We start from the raw sequence: 22,039 nt of genomic DNA on the forward strand, positions 1-22,039 counted from the left end.
GCCTTCTTTCTCAATTTTTGAGAATTTGTGAAGTAAAAGTACTCACTTTAAGAACATGACTGAATTCTCCTGTGAACTTATCAGGATAAGGAATTTTTTGTAGCTCATTTACAACAAGATAAGACTTCTTTTTCTGAGATTAAGTTATTCAAGGTGTATAAGTGACCTTCTGATAGATTGGGTACTTTGTATTTTTGAAGGTATTCCTTTATTTCATTGGTGTTCTCAGTTTTGTTAGCATATAACTTGTATATATTCTGATTATTTTTCTTTTTTGTTTTGCTGGGATTTCACCTTGCTAATGTGTTATTTTATTGATTTGATTCTCTGCTTTTAAAATTAGATTAACCCTTAACTAGTCTTTTCAAAGAACCAATTTTTAGGTTTATCATTTTTATGGATTTTTTTGTTTCTCCTCATTTTTAATATCTCTGCTTTTGTGCTTATTTCAGGTTTGTTGACTAATTTTAAAAAATATACATTCAGCTTATTAATCCTCTCTTTTTCTATTTTGTTAATATGTGTTTGTAAGGCTATGATTTTTCTTCCTCAGGACTGCTTCAGTTGCATACAAAATATGTTGTTTCATCACTGTCATTTTCTTTTACATGGTAATCAAATGTTTCTATGATTTGTTCTTTGACCCAATCATTAATTGGGATTTCATTGTTAAGTCTCCATTTAGGTTTGTATCTTCTTTTTTTGTTTGTAGTCCCAGAACCAATTGCTATTTTATACTATATTATGTTCCATCCTGTAAAGGATATATTAACTATTTCTGCCATTTTATCCACGTGATGCTTAGAAATGTGTATGTGTATTTGTTTACTATCCTGTTAAGAAAATTCCATAAATCTTTTAAGTCTAGTTTCTCCAGCAATTTTTTCAGTTTCATATTTTCCCTTTTATTTTTCTGTAAGAGGTATCCAAAACTGAGGGGGATACTGAAGACTCCTGTCACTGAGGTTTTACTGCCTCTGTCTTCTTGTAGATCAGATGTTTCCTTTATCATCTGGATGCTAAGGAATTTAGAACAAGGAGGCACAGTGGATAGAGTGTCAGTCCTGGCTTCAGGAGGACCTGAGTTCAAGTCTGGCCTCAGATGCTTACTAGCTGCATAACCCTGGGCAAGTCATTTTACCCTGTTTGCCTTAGTTTCTTCATCTGTAAAATGAGCTGGAGAAAGAAATGGCAAACCACTCCGGTGTTTTTGCCAAGTAAACCCCAAATGGGGTCATGAAGAGTCAGACATGACTGAAATGACTGCACAGTAAGAAAAAGTTTATTACTGATACTGGATGGTTCTTTATGGTTCTTTTATCCTTTTTAAAATTTTTTGAATGTTTTGTTTTTGCTGTCAGATAGTATGATTGCAACTCCTGCCTTTTTTTGATTCATTTGATATATAGTAAAGAAAAATTTTTTTCCATCCCCGTTACTTTATTTTGTGTATATCTTTGTTTTTTTAAGTGTTTTTCATGTAAGCAACAGATTCTAGGGCTTTGGTTTCTCATACAATCTGGCACTCTTTTTCATTTTATTGGACTGTTTGATCCATTCACATTTAAAGCTATGAACTTTTTCTTCTATCTGTCTCTAGTATTTTTTTTTCCAAGTTATAATTTCCCCCCTTCTGCTGTAAACACAATACTAGGTTCTTAAAAGTTACTTTACCTTAATATTTTTAAAGGTGGCTCTCTTCTCTGCACCCCTGAATCCCCTTTGGAGTTTTACTTACTAGTTCCTTTTCCCCCTTTTATTTTTTTCACTTTTTTTGGAGGGGGGAAGGCAGGGCAATTGGGGTTAAATGACTTGCCCAAGGTCACACAGCTAGTAAGTGTGTCAAGTGTCTGAGGCCGAATTTGAACTCAGGTCCTCCTGACTCCAGGACAGGTGCTCTACACACTTCACCACCTAGCTGCTCCTCCCCCTTCTTTTATATATATAATTTTTACTCTCTTTTTTCCCTCTTAGTCAAGTGGATTGCCCCTTTTTCTCCTCCCCTTCTACTAGTCCTGTTCATTAGTTTTTTAAATTTCATTTTTTGGTGCCTATTTCCAAAAAAAGGATTTTTCCCATGTTCTTCATTATCCACTCGGTCTACTCTACATTCTCATTATCTGATTCATGACCCCTATAATTATCTGGTCTCTCTCCTTTTTCTGTATTTTTCATGCACTCAAAGCTTCTAAGGTATCCATTCTAGGCTTTCCCTTCTATGCAGTTTCTGCTATGCTTTTTAGAACTTGCCCTGTGGATTTGCTTTTCCCACTGTCTCACTCACAGAATAATGCCAATTCCTGCAGGTGACAGAGATGACTCTGTACCATGGTAGGGTTCCTCCCTCACAACCACCGATTATGTAGTATACCACTGATCTATACCTCCCCCATATCTGCCTCAAAATCTTCTTCCTGGGTCCATGCTTTGCCACTCCTCTAGGTGCTAACTGCCCCCAGTAATTCTAACTCTCCTCCATTCTGAAGTAGGAGTATAGATTTTTCAAGCGCCAAAACCCCCTGGCCACACCAGTGCTAGGTCCCCCATTTCCCTTCACAATACTATGCCTCATTATCCATAGGATTATTCATCAATGGAAACCCTTCCCACCATTAAAGTAAGGCCTTCTTCTACCTGTCCCTGTCCCTCCCCACCTTCTCCCTTGTAGATTCTTCTGTTTATGAAACCACAAAGGTCACCTTCCCCTCACTGCATGCCCTTGATTTGACTTAGGCACATCAACCATTTCTCTCTAGCCCTCTGCCTCCTCCCCACTTTGTGTACCCTCCTATGTTGTAATGTAGTCCCACAAAAAAAAAACAAAACCAAAACTGATCCACCTGTAGGCAGGGTGTCCCCAGGTACTGCACTGCCTCTTCAACGCTACCTCCACTGGACTTCCACCTTTGCCCTTGTCTCCTTGTATAAATTTAGAAAGAAGTCTACTACTGGCTGCTCTGCTACCACTCTGCTACTGTTCTTGGCTGCTACATTTATTTACTTCTGCATTTCTGCTATTTTGGAAGCAAATAATCTCTTCAGCCCTAGCTTTCTTTAAAAGAATGGTTCATATGTCTCTTTATCATCAAATATCTACCTTTTTTCATTTATGGTTAAACGCAGGTTTGCAGAGGATATCACCCTGGGTTGCATCCTGAGTTCGATTGCTCTTCCTCAATATACTTCTTTTCATTCCTGCATTTTCTACTGGGTACAGAATAGTCTTGTGCCATTTGAATTTCCTTTCCTTGGTCTTTGAAGATCTATCTGCTGGTCATTTGAAGAACTTACTGTTTCTGAAATTAATTGTTAAATTTAACCATCATATGTCTTGAATTTTGCTGAATTTAGGGGATTTTTTTCCTGGAGTTGATCTGTGAATTCTTTCAATTGATATTTCATGTTCTATGTGTAGGAAGTTCTAGGTAGTATTCCAGTATTTTCTGCATTATATGTTCTTAAGATTTTTTTGTCCTGTCATATCCTTGGAGACCTATGATCCTTAGGTTGTCTCCATACACCCTGTCTTTGAGATTAGTATGTTTGCTTGTAGCATGAGCCTATTTTCTTTTAATGTTATTGCCTTGTGCTTCTCTTCTTCTAGATTGCCCTTGTATAAATTTGCATTCCCAATCTATTTTTTTCTTTTTTGTTTCTTTGTGTGAGTTTGTCTTTGCAGATTCCAGTTTTTCTCTTATGCCAATTTTTTGCTGGGTACACCATTAAATTCTACTCTGGCCTGGGCGAACTTCCTCAGTCTGGAGCTGGGGGTTTTCATGCATGGCACTGGAAAGGAAGGTGGAGGGAGGGAGGAGTTGTAAATGTTTTGGATCTTTGAGTTTCCTAGTGCAGCCTCACTGCCAGTAGTGAGGGAAGTAGGGGAGGGGTGCTGAGTGACCTCAGAGTGAGAGAGCACGAGTTCGTATGTTTGTATTGTTTTTTAAAAATATTCTTTTGGATTCTGGGTGCCCCAGATCATGGACACAACTGAAGTTGCTTTATCTTTGGTGTATAATTTCTGTTGTGGAGAGGTTTGAGAGGTTGTGGGGATAAGAAAAAATACCTGGTTCTTCACCTTGCTGCTCATGTGCCTGGGAAGTTTCCTCCCAATGGTCTCTCAATTACCAAATCTAATGGCCCCTTCTCAATTATCATTTTTCTTAAGTTCTCTCCAGAATCTGGCATTAGTGACCACTCTCTCCTCCTAGGTATCCTCTAGATGTTCAGAACATTGTTCTCCTAGTTCTTCTACCTGCCCCACTACTCCTCAGTCTACTCTGCTGGCTCACTGCCCATCTCATACTCAGAAACAATGAGTATACACTAAGGCTCTGTACTGGACACCTTTATTTTTCCTCATTATACTCTTTCACCTGGTTATCTCATAAGTTTTCATGAGTTCAATTTATATCCTATGAAAATGACTACAAGATCTATAACCCAGGCATAGTCTCTTTCTTTAGCTTTAGTGCCAAATAAAGAAGCATTTATTAAACATCTACTATGTGCCAAGCACTGTGCTAGGGATAAAAGAAAGGCAACCCCTCCCACCCTAGTCCCCAAACCTAACAACAAAACAGTTCTGGCTCTCAAGGAACTCACAATTTAGTAGGGGAAGATAACATGCAAACAATTATGCACAAAAAATATGCAAAATAAATTGGAAAAAATCAACAGAAGAGAGCCACTGACATAGCATTAAGGAGGACCAGAGAGGACTTCTTGCGGGATTTTATTTGGGGCTTGAAGGAAGCCAGGGAAAGCAGGAGATGAGGAGAAAGAGAATTCCAGGCATGGGAGACACCCATGAAAATACAGTCAGGAGATGTGTCTTGTTTGAAGTACAGCAAGGAAGCTAGTGTCATTGGATCAGAGTACATGGTCAGGACTAGACACTTCAAAGTGGTCATCAAACTATCTCAGACTCAACAGATATACCACCATCCTTTCAGTCACTCACATTCACAACCTTGGATTCTGCCTGACTCTTCACTCTCCTCCTACATATCCAATCAGTTCCCAATATTGTTTCTATTATTACAACGTGTCTTAAACCTCTCTCATACTTTTCACTCAAAATCTCAACCCTAGTTTAGGTCCTTATCCCTTTTTGCTTATATTATACATTAGCTTAATTGCTGTCTGTACTGTAAGCTTTTCCTTACTCTAATCCACAGAGCCTCCAAAGTGATTTCTCTAAAGGCCAGGCCTTACTTCCTCCAATCCCCTAATTCAATGAACTCCAGTGGTTACTTATTACCTCTAAGATCAAATATAAATTCTGTTTGACATTTTAAGTTTCTCACAAACTGGCCCTTCCTATTTTTACAGTCACTTTACACACTATTCCTCTCAATGCATCCCATGGTCATAGCATTTGAAAAAAATGTTGAAATAGGAGTCCACCTCCTATTTAAACTATCTCACCTGTTTCTTTAAAATCTCCAAAAAAGGAAATAACAATATGCTATCTCGTTAGATGACTGTGACTCAAAACCTCCCCTTCTTCTTCCCTGCCCCCAAAAAAGGACTTTCTTAATGCTAAGTATATAGAGGAGTAAGTCGTGGCTCTTGTATTTGCTTGAAATCTCTTTCCCATAATTGATCTATATAAGGATGAGACTCACTCTTTCCTAGGACATCATGAAAATAAAATATACACAAGTACACAAAGCCTGTAAATAGTTATTACTTAATTTGTCCCAGTGTGCTGCATTGTTCTGAATTGTGATTTTAAAGTTTAGGTATATTTTATTGTTGTTAGGGATAAATGAGATTTCCCTGAGATCAGCGGAAGGGTCAGTATTAAGGCTATGACAACATAATAGATCCATGAATAGTATAGCCACAGCTCAATTCTGTTATCACCCCATTCTGCCTTAAATGCAATTAGAATCAGGAGTTTTGATATAAAGTACTATTGTACAGCCAGGGAACCAAATGGGTATTTCTTATATATAGGATTATTCATTGTGGATAACTTGTTATATAGCCCTAGGTCAGCAATGTTGTACTAATGACATTCTGCTATGGGAATACCTTTGTTATATATAGTAAAATAACAGATTTGAACCAGTACTTATTCTCCATTTATAGACCGATTAATTAACTCAAAATTTTAACAATTATTAAGCTATATTGTGGAAGATGCTTGAATGGGATCTCATTAACAATACTGACAGCTTCAATGAGACATGACAAAGATACATATGTATCAATCCGAAATACTATGACATTGAAATACTGCTACATTAAACAAACCCACTATTGTAGTTTGTTTTGGTAAAGTTAGCCTACTTTAAGCAGGGCAGGTTCTAAGAGTTTCCTGGTTTGAGGTCAGAGATAAAATGACACAGTGAAGAAATATTAAAATAGCTGAACCTGATGACTCCATAGAAAAGCTATCTATATAAAGCTTTTGGAAGACATCGTTAGGATCATTTTCTGTAGAGTCCACAAAGTGGAAAGTTAGTGATCCAGAGATAATGTTTTAATAATGGACATTAACAATTATTACTTCTGGGGGGTTCAGGATAATACACTGTTTCAGATAACATGCAGACCTAAGTCAGTAAAGTTTTCTTTGCCAACAAACATACCCTTACCTGAGTAATTCCTTACTCTAGACCTTTGTGCAGGCTAGTAGTCAGAGAAGTCAGAATCCCTACAATGGTTACAGAAGGAATGTCAGTGTTTTGCTACTTCAGTACATTACTCTTAAAATAAAAAAAATATTTTTTAAAATAATTAATGTGTAATTGTCCTTAGTTTTGAAAAATGGAAGTGACAAGACATAAAGACTCAACTTCTAATTGTTAAAATTCCTAAATACCAGTATACATGTAGGAATAAGGGGAGGCTTTAGACTGTACTAGTAACTCTTCCCCAGTGCTACAACCATTCCCCTGCATACAATGGGCTTGTTTTTTTTTTTTCCTTTCCCTGTACTATATACTACAGAGAAGGCTGCTCCTTTTGGGATGTCTAATTTAATACATCTTGCTTCTGTTCACCCCTCCTACTTTGACACAGTGCTGGGAAAAGATCGATGTGCTATTTCTTCCCTTTTTCTAGGAGATATGAATCAGTCCATGGCAGAGGACTAGAAGAGACTCAGCCTGCTCACACAAGGGATAACTGTTCCAAAGATATGTGCCTTTGGCAAATACCAGAGATGACACAACCTGAGAAGAGCTATGCATATGTTGTCCCCATTTTCAGGAAAAGGTCAACATTTGGTACAGAAGGAAATATAAAAACCTTCAAAAACAATTTCCAGATGATATTAAATGAACATACTATTTATGTGAGCAAGTCTATGTTAATTGTAGAAATGTTATATATATATTTCAGATTCAAACTGGAAGATGCTAATGACTTGAATACTGCTCCAACAGCCAAAAACTAAACCTCATGTTCTAGGCAGTGAAATTCTTCAACTTTTTCTTTTCATTTTATAAACACTAGTACTTCAAAAGCACTATAAACTTATCAAACACAAAAGTGCTTATTGCACAGAAAAATGAGTGGTCTTGGGTGGGAGTTGGAAGAAAATTTATCACAGAGATTTCCTGAAGTACAGATGGTTGGCTGCCTTAAGAAGCAACATTCAACAAATGTACTGATCCTTTTCAAAAAATTATTTCAATTTGGGCATTCATTAACTAAGGCTGAGTTATCAATTTTGTTTCACATAGATCAGAGCATACTAATTTTACCTACATAATAAGCCAAAGTAGCTAAAATGGCTGAAACTGAACTGGGTCAAAGAAGAAGAGAAGGCAGTATGGAATGTTACAAAGCAATAAAATGGTTTTTCTAAAGACTAATTAGTAGGAGAACAAGTGCTGCTATAATGCTTTCTCCTAACTTCTATCAACTTTATATACTAGATATACAGGCATTAAAATACATATATGCACATAGGCAGGTATCCTGCTAGTAACTTGTTGTAAAGGCTTAGCAACATAAAGTGATAGAAATTTAGCTAACATTAGCTCACTAATCATTATATTTTCTGTATAACAAGAATGGTTAGCTGAGTTCCTACACTTGAGACAGAGGAACTGGGAAGAATCAAATAATGACTTGGTTAAAATGAATGCAACCTGAAGCTTGGCAAAATACTATAGATTCCAATTTTAATTAAAAAGACACGTTAATTAAAAGGCTGTATTACCTTATTACATTCAACTTGAACATGAGCAAACAGAAATATAGCTTCATCTAAATGGTACTTAACTAAAGTTCACCTGCTTTATATACTTTATGTTACCTTTATTTTAATATACAAGTCCTGAAAAAGTACATTTATCTACTTCAGCTCTATTAAAATTCCTTATGACACTATTCTTACCCATCGTTCCATTGGTCACCAGCTGCTTCTTCAGCCACTAGAATATCATATTCTTCAGCAGCATATTTCTCCCAGTCAGAGAGCTCTTGGCCTTCACTTTCAGCATCCTAAATAGCACAGACAATTTTAGTATGATACAGACATTTGTAAATATGTAACATAACACAGTCTCCATAGCACTTACCCTAATTACAGCAATCTGATCTTTCTGTTCGTGGTCAAGATATTTCTCAATGTTGAAAAATGTATCGAAAAAAACATTTGCTAATTTACATTTCTTTAAATCATGGAGAGTAATCTTTCCTGCAGGAATTTTGAAGAGAGGGGGAAAAAGATATTTATTTAAGGTTTAAACTTTCAGAGGAAAACAGAATTATCATTTGTTTTACATATACTGTCATGAAAAAAGCTTCATGCATTTTTCTGCAGAGCAAGACTTAAACTCTTATTTTCAAATAAGTGTTTTCGAAGAGTTCAAGAAAAACTAAATATTATATTTAAACCAATTGTTGGCAACCTTTCTAATGAAGAAATTTCCTTTTAAATGGGCCATCGAAATAACCTCCTTTAATGTATAGCCATGACAAACTTTAATTGCTAATATCAGTATGTATCCTTCTAATGATCCTAACAGTTGAGATTTACATAATGCTTTAAGATCTGCAAAGTACTTTACCCACACAATATCTCATTTAATCCTCACAATTCTCTAAGGTAGGTACTACAGGTATTATCACTATTTTATAGCTAAGGATACTGAGATTCAGACAGGTTAAACAAGTTGCCCTGGTTATAGAGCTAAGGGTCAGTTGCATGACCTGGGACTGGAATTTCCTGACTTCAAGTTCTACACTCTATCAACTACATGAAATCTTTATCATTGAAAGGAAACAAAATGATTCTTAAGTGTTTTCAGCATAGTTCTAATCTGTGGTTTGGTGAGCCTTTCAAATAACAGGATGGTATAATGGGTAGATGGCCATCTCAAAGCCAGGAAGACCTAGGTTTGATTTCCTCCTCTAACACACAAAAGTTGTGAGACTGGAAAAGTCTCACAGTACTCTAGGCAAAGCTTTAAAACTATAAATTGCAGAGAAGATGCTGACCTGCATTATTAGAGTTTCCTCATGTAGCAGTATACTGTATCAATAAAATCATTGATCATATCCATCCTCACCCTTATTTAAAAATGTATCTAATTCAGTTCTAGATAAATCTCATTATCCATTGGTAGCACTTGTCCAGGATATCCATCTACCTACCTACCAATTTTGAGGTACTAACTCAGCAAGTTCCTATCAAGTAATATGGTATAGATTGTACAATATACCTTTTTCATCCCTCTTATTTTTCCCATATGGGTAGTTATGTCACTCTTTTGTACCACTGTGGATTTAACTACTATAGCAATTTAGAACTTGTAATTAGTACAATGCCATGAACTTTTCCAAAGAGGAAAAATTCAGAAAACCTTTCAACAATAGGGGATTTTTTCATCTGGATTTAATTTATATTAACTCTTAGAAAATGTTGTCTGCACCCATTGTCCTCCTGCCTATTCTCTCACTCCCTTCTAAATGGTATTATTTGATTAATATTCCAGTTAAATTATATTGGGGGAATATAACAGAGAGCAATATTGAGCAATAGTATGAGAAGCTACTACCTTTCAGGGTTACCCCTAGAATCCTGAAGGGACTAGTGGATAGACACTCTCTGGGGAGGGGCAACTAGGTGACAGAGTAGATAGAGCTCCAGGCCTGGAGTCAGAAAGAGCTGAGTTCAAATGTAACCTCAGACACTTACTACCTGTGTGACTCTGGGCAAGTCACTTAACCCTGTTTCTTTCCTCATCTATAAAATGAGCTGGAGAAGGAAATCGCAAACCATTTCAGTATCTTTGCCAAGAAAACCCCAAATGGGGTCACAAAGAGTCAGACACAACAGAAACAACTGAACAACAACAAACCCTCTGGAGATTCTAATTGGCAGCAAAGGCTGGGAGATTAAGGCTAGAGCCTGAGTAATTCTATTAAAAAAGGAAATTGTACACATAACCCTTTTCTCCCCCAACTAGTTCTGTAAATATGAGCCATGATCAAATTAATTTTGCAACTGTTCTGCTGGACTGTACCAATTTATTCTCTTATACCCTAATTCACCATTCCCTTAACTTTCCTGATCAAAATGTCTCTTCCTGGCCACCTACATGTTTTCCCCAGTAAAACCTAAACTTCTTCAGGGCAGGGAATAGCTATGCTTTTGTATTTTTCATCTCTAGCCCTTAGCATAGAACTTGGCACAAAGTAAGTGCTAAACAAATAATAAGCATTAAATAAAAGTTTTTCTTCATTCATCTGGCTTTCAACCTCATCACTGAACTAAATCTGTTCTCTCTAAAGTTAATAATGTTCATTTTCCTCCTTTCAAATTATTTTCTTTAATTTTCTTTTTTTGTTTCTTTTTAAATTTTATTTTATTTTAGACTCAAAGGCCAAAACACAAATACAGAATAGAGAAAAGGAACAAAACATAGCATAAACTTAAAAATTGAAACTTAAATATAAAGAAGAAAAAGCATGTTGTGTGCATAGCAGAACATAAGATTCAAAATTATAACAATAGATTTTCAAGAAAGCCTGTATGATAAATAATACATGTTGTGTTGAGAATTGTCCATCTTTTCTTTGCTTCCTTGTGAGTTTTCTTTTGTTCTCTGCTGTGTACTTTTTTACTTTGTTCTTTTTTTCCCCCTTCCCCCCACTCCTGAAGGTTACAATAAAGTTTAGGTATGTTTCTCTATAGCAATAAATATATATAAACACGGACACATGCACATACATAGACATATACTTTCCCAAACATACTCTACTCCTGATCTTTGTTGTTATATTTGTGCATATCTCTTGTTTTCTATCCCTCCTGATTCCTCTACTTTACCTCTGTCAACTACCTTGCCCTGCTATTACTTGCCTATCCCCCCCCTAAGGATTCCTCCCCTATCCTCCCATTCCCATTAAACACCCCTCTATATCCCCTTTTACCTATTCCCTCATTTTCCTCTCTAAAAATCCCTCCCTTGTCCTCTCCCCCCCCCCCATTTATTTATTTATTTAGCGGGGGTTGGGGGTTGGGGGGGGTGGGAGGGCAGGGCAATTGGGGTTAAGTGACACACAGTTAGTAAATGTGTCAAGTGTCTGAGGTCTGATTTGAACTCAGGTCCTCCTGACTTCAGGGCTGTTGCTCTACTCACTGAGCCACCTAGCTGCCCCTCCCCCCTCTCTATACGCTACCATTGTATTTCTTCTAAATTTATACTCTTGTAAATATGTATGTATTGTTCCTTCTTAAACCCATTCCTGATGAAAGTAGGTTACCAGAACTACCAGCCCTCTTCCCCCATCTAAATCCTCTGTATTCTTTTTTCCTCTTGCACCTCATTTGTATAAAATAGTTACTCTTTTTAGCTGTTTCTAAATAGTTTTACTTTTTAAATTCATAGTCAGGTTTACCCCTCTCTTTCTTATGAGCTCACCAATTACTACTAAGAATCTCAGACATACATATTTCACATTTTATGTTATATAAAAGGTAAACAGTCTGTCCTTATGAATCCTTTACAGTCATTCTTTGGTATGTACCTTATGTTTCTCTTGGTTCTTTTATGTTCAATCTTCTATTAAGTACAGGATTTTTTTAAACAAAGTCTAGAAAGTCTGAGAGTTTATCAAATGTCCATTTTTTTTTCATTCAAGATAATACTTAAATTTGAAAGGTATGGTATTTTTGGCCGGAGCCTCAGGTCTTTTGCTCTTAGGTATGTTGTATTCCAAGATCTGCGGTCCTTTAATGTCTCTGCTGCTAGGTCTTGTGTAATTCTGATTGTGGTACCACCATATTTAAACTGTTTTAATCATGACACTTTTCATATTTTATCCTTGAGCTGCGGGTTTCAGAATTTGACTATGATATTCCTATGAGCTCTCCTCATAGGATCTATTTTAAGTGATGTTCGATGGATTTTCTCTATTTCTACTTCCCTGCCTTGTTCTCATGCTTCAGGACAATTTTCTTTATTTCTTGTATTATTGTATCAAGATTCTCTTTTTGATCACAACTTTCAGTTAGTCCAATTACTTTTATATTTTCTTTTCTCAATCTATCCTCCAAATCTGTTGTTTTTCTTATGTTTCACTTTCTCTTTTATTTTTTCGTTATTCATATTTTGTTTAATTATTTCTTGATCTCTTATAATTTCACTGGCTTCACTTTGCCCAATTCTAATTTTCAAGGTGTCATTTTCCTCCTTGAGATTCTGGATCTCCTTTTCTAATTGGTTAACTTTCCTTTCATAACCTTCTTGTTTTTCTTGGATTATTCTTATTTTTTTTTTAAATTTTTTCCTCCATCTCTGTCATTTGATTTTTAAAGTCTTTTTAAAGATCTTCCATAAATTCTTTTTAGGCAGGTGACCATTTGACATTACTCTTTGTGGGTTTCTTTACTTCAACATCCTCCTCTGAAGATGAACCCCAGTCATCTCTATTCCCATAATAGTTTTCTAAGGTTGGATTCTTTCTCCTTTGCCAGTGCATTTTTTTTGTGGTAATAACTTGATTTTTATAATCACCTCTACCTCTGGGGTATGGGTAATGGTGCCTCTTGCCCCAGATCTTCAGTTCTCCCCTTTAGCCTGGAACCAAAGCCAAACTTCCAACCTCCTGTAAGGGCCCACAGCCTTTCTGCCCCACTGCTTCTGCACTCACAGGGCATGTGCTGGTTCCTTCTTGCCCCCACTGCTCTTTGCAGCACAGCTTAGTCTGGCGTTCTTCATCAGCAGAGGTTCCCTCAATTTTCCTGGGCTCAAACGCCCAGCTCTCCTCACTATCCCAGGGTGAAAAGTCCCTGTGGCTGGGGCCAAGGCAGCCTCTCAAACCAACTAACCCCAGGACTTGCTTAAGTGGCTTGCTGCTAGTTGTTAAAACTGAACCTAGCCTGGAGGTGTTTACTCTTCATGGGACCAAACCTTATCCTGAGATTTTTCCTGAGAGCTTCTCAGATTGTCCCAGGAAGATCCTGGTAGTACCCTTATTCTTCGTCTCCACCCATACTTTGTTTGCCCTAAGGTGCTATTTTAACTCTTATATGGTGGAAAATTTTGAGAACTTAAGAGTTTTCTGATCTATTCCACCATCTTCCCAGAATCCTCTCCTTTTTACTTTAATTTTCAATGATTTATTTAGAGATTTGTACTTTCTTCTTTTTCTTCTTCCTTTATAGATTGCCTTCCAATTTTCTTTTCTTGGTTTGACACTGGGTTTTCTACTTTTGTTGGTTTATCACCAATCTCAGTCCAACCAAATTTCTCAGATTATTGCTGTTTGCCTCCTGAATCATACTTTTTAGAGTTAATTTTGTTCTTTGTTTATAGCACAAGGTGCTACCACTATAGGTAGTTGTTCTTTCGTATTCATAAGTCCGTCCAGCCAAAGCCATACTTAACCACTCCAGGCATGTAAGTCTGGCTTTACTTCACATAGCAAAGATGGGGGAGTCTTCTTATTTTGATTATGCCTTCATATTTTAATTAAACCACCACTTGATGCTTTAACAATAACATGAAGCTCTGGTACTTCAAAGTTGTATATGTCTTTTACTATTTTCTTGAGCTTCAAATTCATAGAGGCATTTTAGTGAATTATAGTCAAATAACCTTACAAATTTCTTTATCTCCAGCCACAGCAGGTATGGAATCTGAAATAAACGTGACAGAAGAAATTCTCTTTCCAGTGGTGATGGTACCATTAAGGGATGTGATTTCAAGTTGGTAGATGTCTATATTGCTAATTATGACAACTATATACTTCTCTCCACTAGGAGACCATTCAACTGTGTGAGCATTTTATTTCATATTTTTTATGAATGCAGATGAATGCAGAACCTTTAATAAGGCTCCATGTTCATAATGTCTAATCCGTTCTCGCTGATAATGCCAATTTGCCAGATGGATAAACAGAAAGAGAAGTCACATGTCCCTTACGTGCTTTAATAGATTTCAAGCATTCTTTGCATCTTGAACACAAATTAGTCCATGTTCTCTTCCACTGATTAAGGGCCAGTTACCAAAGAATTTCAGGCAATTTATTGTGCCAGTATGATGCAGCAGTGCTCCATTTTCTTTCTTTTTTATATTCACAAAGAAGTTAGCTGTTTCATCTTTGCTTCCAATGACCACAAAAAATGGTTATTTATAGCCACTGCTGACAAAGAAGCACTTTAGTCATGGTGAGTGAAGTCAGCCACAGGGGTCCATTTCTTGTGCTGGCTGTTTAGGCCAGGTTCCCTGCAGCCAGCAAACCCAAAAGGAATCTGTCTGTAGTACCCCATGCTGCCTAAGATGGATGAGCATGTGTCTCCTTTTGAGTTCAGCATCTGGAGGCAAGGCCAGCACACTAGTCCTTTTAAATACATTTTACTGACATTTTGCTTTTACATCACCTAGATTACTCCCTGTATCCTACTCTCTCCTTCCCAAAGAGCCATCCCTTAAAAAAAAAGATGAAAATGAAGAAGAGAAAAAGAAAATGAAGAGAAAAAGTTAGCAAAACTGATGAACACATCTAAAAAAAAAAATCTGATATTGAATGCTATGTTCCATACCAATATACCCTACTCTATGCAAAGGAAGTTTGTGGCCAAGGTTGGTCTAGATAATTATACAACATTCGGTTTTGATTGTTTTGTGGTTATTGTATTATATTGTGGTTTTATTTTGTAGTTATTGTATTGTATTTTAGTTTTTCTGGCTTTGCTCACTTCGCTTTGCATCAGTTCATCTAAGTCTTTCCACGCTTCTCTATATTTATCGTGCTTATTGTTTCTCACAGTACAATAATATTCTACTACTTTTATGTACCATATTTATTTAGCCACTCCCCAGCAATGATCTCTTAATTATCAAATCTGATAGTCTTTTATCAGTCCTCCTTTTTCTTGACTTCTTTATGGCCTTCAGCATTGTTGACCATCTGCTCTTCTAGGATACTCTCTTTCTCTCTGGGTTTCTTGTAAAACTATTTTCTTGTGGTCTGATCTCCTCTTCACTGTGTCTTTTTTTCTTTTGGAGGGAGGAAGGCTGGGCAATTGGGGTTAAGTGACTTGCCCAAGGTCGCACAGCTAGTACATGTGTCAAGTGTCTGAGGCTGGATTTGTTCACTGTCTCTTTTGCTAGTTTATTGCCCATTATCACACCTCCCAACTGTGGGTGTACCACAAGGCTGTGTCCTGGAGACTCTTATTTCTCTTTAAATTCTCCCTTGGTGACCTCATCAGTTCCCATGAACTCAATTTTTATCCCTATGAGAATGACTGAGTACTCAAGCAACATTTAACCCATAGAATCTTTGAAAGGACCAATTCTGAGGCAAACAGCTAAGAGAACGGGCTGGTCAGTAAATAAGGGGAGCTAAGAAATATGAAGGCCTATTTCTGTTTCTGGTTTATTCTGAGATGACCACTAATATCCACTGAAAAGACTTTCTGAAACACAGTAACATCCCCCTTTTGTCATCAAAGGTTTAAATAACAGGGTAGCTAGGTAGCACAACAGATGGAGTCAGGATGATCTGGGTTCAAATTAGGCTCAGACACTGTTTCAGTTTCCTCAACTGTAGAGGAATGGAGATAATAACAGCACCTGTGCCTCATAGGATTGTCATGAGAATCAGAGACAACAGCTGTAAAGCACTTAGCACAGAGCCTGGCACACGAAAGCTGCTTAATCCTTATTTCTCTCCTTCCTTCTCTTGTACGTTTCTTGGTGATTATTAAGGAGAGAGATGGGCATCCGAACTGTGGTTTCAGGGTAAGGAAATTCCCTATACTTCTTTGTGCAAATACAGTCTTGAAAAGCTGCCTTACTCCCAAAGTTATCATCATCAGTAAAAATTCTTTAAAAACCTGAAGGATGACTGCATATGTAGTCCGAAGATAACAGATTGGCGAGAAACTGGAACAGTCATATAAAATAGCCATAATATGTGACAGTTTGTGTTTAAGACAAAACTGTTTGCTAGTTTTTTTCAAACCTTTTTGAGAGAGGGTCATATTATATGATTCTATTTAGTTTTTAACTATAAAAGATAACAGAAAGTTTGGCTAGTTCTTTCTAAAACAGGTATGTAAAGTTGGAGGAAAGACTTTTTCTCTTTCAAAGTTGGTTTGCTATCCTCTTAGTCTCATCCTTATCCTGTCTTTTATCTCTGTTTCTGAACTTTCTAGGTTCCTGGAAACAATGATTATTTTAAATACTTTCTTAGGTTCCAAATTGCTTGGACCTGTCAGGGTACACCCCAAACTTTAATAAGATTTTTATTTGCCAAGTCATTACTGCAGTGCCAGCTATAAGATTAAAAGACCAAAAGATCTTTAAAGTTTAAATGCCTCCCAAAGAGAGTTAGGCAGTCATTTGCAGGAAAGAACAGCTGTTCATCCACCCTAGGCTTAAAATAGTCAACTGTGGTTATAAAAGCACTCTTTCCTGAGTAATCCTCTGGAACCATGACATTTTATAGGAGGTTAGGGCTGCCCACTTGGACCTTGTAGGGTCATCTCCTTTACCTACTTATGCCCCACTTTCAGATTTAAAGAGGAATTTTATGATCTATTATTTCCATGGCAATTGATCAGAAAACAGTTATCACACAGGTGCCAGGCACTAGGACTGGAAATGCAAAGACAGAATGAAAAGCTTCTTGCCAATAGGAATTTTGATTCTTTTGAGAAAGAAAGCAATTATACTGTTAAAGAAAGTATGTACAAAACAGTAACATGGGGAGGGAGGGTTGATCCAGCAGTGGGAAGGGGATGAAGAATGGCTTCATGTAGAAAGTGGCATGCTGTTGTAAGAAGAATTTTGAAGGAAATGAGGCACTCTATGAAGTGGAGGTAAGGAGGAATGATACAAGTGATTATACAACTTATTTTAGCTGGAGTTCTTATTTGAATCTTTATCTAAAATGCTTATGGATAAGCCATCAATTTATTAGCTTTCTGGCAATACGAAGGTATTGCCCTAGTCGATACCTACCAAACAAAGGATGCGACAACTCTGAAATTAATGGGATGTATACAGGAAGACAGCATTACCTTCACATTGTGGTTTCACAAGATCTAACATCTGACAAAGACAATCTTCAAATGGTAGAGGCTCAATAGCCATGTTATCCAGTTTTTGGCACTGTTCCTCATAGAAATACTCCAGCTCATACATTGATAGTGCTCCATCTCCATCAAGATCCATGCAGCGGAACCAATATTCAATGCTGAAATTATAGATATGTTAATGGCAAAAAAACCTGGTGGTCCTCGAACACTATAAAAAGCAAACCAAATGGCTATCAATTACCCACAAAACAAATCATATTGAATATGTCTTTTAAATATGTCACAAAATAAAAAGAAGATACCTGGTTGGAGTTTTTTTGTCTTCTTCAGATATCAAAAACCAGACAAAATCAGCATAGCTTATTTTTCCTTCTTTCTGTACTTTTCTGCCCCTTTAATTCAGTGAAATAATCAAGAAAAAGATAATAAAATGTAAGAAAAAACACCTAACATTTCAAATAGCATCAGCTAAAATGGTTAATTAGTCCCATTATTGTTATTCTATATTTTACAAAACTCCTAAAGATACAACCGTAAAACCTGGGTAAATGACAAATTCTAGTTGATTCCTAATTACATGCCATACTCTCAAACTTTGCAAAGTGTGCTAAGGTAAGAACTACCTTATTTCTTTCATTTCTCTTCCATATTAGCTGACTATGTTGGGTTTCAGTGCTTCAGTTTTTGACTGATTTACATAGTCCCACATACAATTATACTGTGTGTGTGTCTCTGTGTGTGTGTGTATTTCCCCTCTCCCCACACAAACACATCCTAAGAGTCTTGTGATTTAACACTCCCAATTTAAGCTACACTGCTATTTTTTATATATGTTGGCTCTGATAATACACAGTTTTGTATATCTTTGAAGTGGCAAACCACAAGATGAAGTGATGGAAGTAAAGCAATAAAAACCTAAGTTCAGGATACTTGGTTGACTGGATTTATTTCCTTTTAAATTTTTATCCAAGTTATTTACCAAAGGAGAACTTAAACCAGAAAGGGCCATTTTTCTCTAAAAATTTGTCCCTTTTTCTGTCCCTGCTGACCTACTTTTGCCCTTTCCTTTAGTTCTTGGTTCCTATTTTCATTTGCTTATGCCCTATAGCCACTGATCCCGCTGGGCCCCTTTGAAATAATAATGCAAAACATTCAAGCTTTGTTCTATCGTTTTTTTTTAACTGAAAAATTAAGTGAGCACAAATACACAAAACACTGCATCATTACTAGAAAGAACAAGACATTTTTATTCTTTCCTGATATTTTTCTAAATATTTCTCTCCCCTGCTACCTTCTTTTCCTACCCCACACTCAACACAATGCAGATGAAAAACTAATTTGTACACCCAGTACCAATTTTGTCTCCAAGTTTGAGTCCTACATTTTCAACTGCCTTCTAGAAATCTGGACCTGGATGTCCCAAACTGAACTGACCATCTTAGTCTCAAAACTTGGCCCTCTTTATAACTGCCTTGTTACTGTTAATGGCATTACCATTTATTTTTTTTTATTTTTTCATTTTTATTTAGTATTTTAGTTTTCAACATTGATTTCCACAAGATTTTGAGTTACAAATTTTCTCCCCATTCCTACCCTCTCCCCCCATTCCAAGATGGCATATATTCTGATTGCCTCATTCCCCAGTCAGCCCGCCCTTCTTTCACCCCACTCCCCCCCGCCCATCTCCTTTCCCCTTACTTTATTGTAGGGCAGGATAGATTTCTATGCCCCATTCCCCATATATCTTGTTTCCTAGCTGTATGCAAAAAAACAACTTTTTTTTAAGCATCTGCTTTAAAACTTTGAGTTCCAAATTCTCTCCCCTCTTCCCTTCCCACCCCTCCTCCCTAAGAAGGCGAACACATCAACATAGGCCACACATGTATCATTATGTAAAACACTTCCACAATGCTCATATTGTGAAAGGCTAACTATATTTCCTTCCATCCTATCCTATCCCCCTTTATTCAATTTTCTTCCTTGACCCTGTCCCTTTTCAAAAGTGTTTGCTTTTGATTACCTCCTCCCCCTATCTGCCCTCCTTTCTTTCATCCCCCTCTCTTATCTCCTTCCCCCCTACTTTCCTGTGGGGTAAGATACCCAATTGAGTGTGTATGTTATTCCCCCACAAGTTGAATCTGATGAGAGTAAGATTCACTCCTTCCCCCCTCACCTACCCCCTCTTCCCTTCCAACAGAACTGCTTTTTCTTGCCAGCTTTATGTGAGATAATTTACCCCATTCTATCTCTCCCTTTTCCTTCTCTCAATATATTCCTCTCTCACCCCTTAAATTTATTTCAATTTTTAGATATCATCCCTTCATATTCAACTCATCCTGTGCCCTGTCCATATTCCCTTCAACTCCCCTAATACTGAGAAAGGTCTCATGAATTACACACACCATTATCCTCCTCAATCACAAATGAAACTCTCTTCATTTTTTACTCTTCCCCCCTTCCCTTTTCACATCCAATCAATGGTCAAGTTCTACTAATTCTACCTCCGCAACATTTTTTCCACATGTCCCTTTCTATCCATTCACAAAGCTATACTAGTCCTTCATTATATCCAACCTTGAATATTTTAATTGCCTCCAGTACTTTTCTCCAATACATTCTCCACATAGCTGCCAAAATAATCCTGCTAATGCGCAGATTGTTGTTGTTGTTGTCCAGACATTCAATCATGTCCAATTCTTTGTGACCCTATGGACCACTGCACACCAATACTGTCCATGGAGCTTTCTTAGCAAATAATATTCGAGTGGTTTGCCATTTCCTTCTCTAATGGATTAAGGCAAACAGAGGTTATGTGATATGTAACCTTTAGCATAAAATGCAAACTCTCCCACATGCTATTTAAGACCTTCTATAATGTGACTCCAATGTACCTTCCCAGTTAATTTCACATTATACCCGTTCACAGATTTGAAATGCTGGCTTTTCCTCTATCCCTGTCCTATCTTCTACTTAATGCAGCCCTGCAGGTCATATCACTGGTTTCATCTTTGCCTATCTGAATTATTCTCTTCCGTCAAGTGCTAACTCTTCCTAAAGCTTGCCTTAATCAACAACTCGAAGCATTCTTTTTCTTTTCAAAATGACCTGGAACATTTACCTGGATCTCTATTTTCCCTTATCATGTTCTACCTTATATTATACACATTTGCTCAAGGATAGTGGTAGCGCAGTTTTTTATTTTTATATTCCTGGTACCTTACATACAAAAGACAGTTAATAAATGTCAAACTGAATTTAGATAGAAAACTGATAACTTCCATTTTAAAATGTAGATTTTGTGCATTTGAAAGATAATCCATAATGGAGATTTCCAGGTAAGATAGTGACTAATAGCTCATCCACATAAGCCTCAGTGAATATTTGAAAAAAATCCTGAATAAACCAAGGATGTAATTTTTAAAAAACCACAAAAATACCTAAAAAACTAAAAAGAATCAGAAGAAAATGCTTTCATCAAGAACTGAACAAAAAAGATGGCCACAAGCTGGCAGAGGCAAGTAGAGGGATCTTACCATGGAACACAACACAAGTATAGGTAAATGTGAAAGCCCATGGAAGTGAGGAAAGGGTGGGGAGCTGTCCTAGGGAAGCTAGATCAAAGTTGGGTAAACCAGCTAGAAGTTGGTAGAGGCAAAAAAGTGAATCTGAGCAGATTTGAGAGAGTCAGAAGCTACTAGTAGACTGAGAGGGGCAGGAGCACCGGGCATGTGCGAGGGCACCAGATCAAACCAACCCTGGGAACAGCAGAGGATTCCAGCCAGTGTGCTGGTCTGGGATGTCACTGGGTGAGCAAAACGCCGGAGCAGGAACAGGCCCAGGGTGGAAGTACCGGCTAGGACCAAGATCGAGCGTCAGGCTTCTCAGCCCAGGACAGGAGTCTGTTGGAGATATGGGACACACCAGCGCAGAGCCTGTGGCTGTAGGAGCAGCTAGCCTGGAGGCCTCCAATCCAGAGCCTAAAGGTTTGAAACTTGCCTTCTTGACCTTCCAGGAGCCATGATGGCCAGGTAAAATGGCTCTCATCCCTCCCTTAAATAAACCCAGAGAATAAATCTCGGGAGAAACAGAGGATCCAGAAGTGGGGCTTCAGTAGTGAGAGAAGTTGGGGAGAAGGCCCTTCCTGTGGTGGTGGAAGGAGACTAGTGCAGGAAGAGAGGTGTCCCACCAGCCCTCACCTCAGCAGAACAATGAGAGTAACTGAGCCCCAGTGGGTGGAGCTAACTAACGTCAATGCCAGGACCCTAGACTTGGCTTTGCACAGCCAGGGGAAGTGGCAGACACCAGCACAGAGAAAAGCTGAGACAACCCATGCTATAGAGCAGTCCTGGAGAAGAGGAGACTCCCAATAGCTGGACCACCTCTCCCCGACACCTCACAAAAGCAGAGGTCATAACAAATAAAGCTAGATCCCAACACAAGAAACTTGGGACAGAGCCCCCTGAGCCCCAGAAGCAGAGATCCACTTTAGGAACAAGAAGAAAAAAAAACACCATGAAA

The 22,039-nt window shown here is 37.6% G+C and overlaps 1 protein-coding gene and 1 pseudogene across 4 annotated transcripts in view; both read right to left on the reverse strand.

Annotated features, from left to right (window-relative positions):
• The window catches only part of PPP2R3B (protein phosphatase 2 regulatory subunit B''beta), a 127,527-nt gene that overhangs the window by 13,028 nt on the left and 92,460 nt on the right, over positions 1 to 22,039 (reverse strand). For 2 of the 4 annotated variants that reach the window (XM_036745429.1, XM_036745431.1), the window contains exons 9-13: positions 17,824 to 17,913; positions 17,504 to 17,679; positions 8,541 to 8,659; positions 8,357 to 8,463; positions 6,606 to 6,664 (exon numbers count right to left, since the gene is read on the reverse strand). In XM_036745429.1, the coding sequence (XP_036601324.1) occupies positions 6,640 to 6,664; positions 8,357 to 8,463; positions 8,541 to 8,659; positions 17,504 to 17,679; positions 17,824 to 17,913 (517 nt within the window). In that variant the 3' untranslated portion in view covers positions 6,606 to 6,639. The remainder of the gene's footprint in view (positions 1 to 6,605; positions 6,665 to 8,356; positions 8,464 to 8,540; positions 8,660 to 17,503; positions 17,680 to 17,823; positions 17,914 to 22,039) is intronic. The other 2 variants (XM_036745427.1, XM_036745430.1) reach the window with 1 other exon arrangement.
• Positions 13,855 to 14,743, reverse strand: LOC118840243 (annotated as a pseudogene).

The sequence above is a fragment of the Trichosurus vulpecula genome, chromosome 2 (assembly GCF_011100635.1).
Source record: "Trichosurus vulpecula isolate mTriVul1 chromosome 2, mTriVul1.pri, whole genome shotgun sequence".
NCBI classification, from domain to species: domain Eukaryota; kingdom Metazoa; phylum Chordata; class Mammalia; order Diprotodontia; family Phalangeridae; genus Trichosurus; species Trichosurus vulpecula.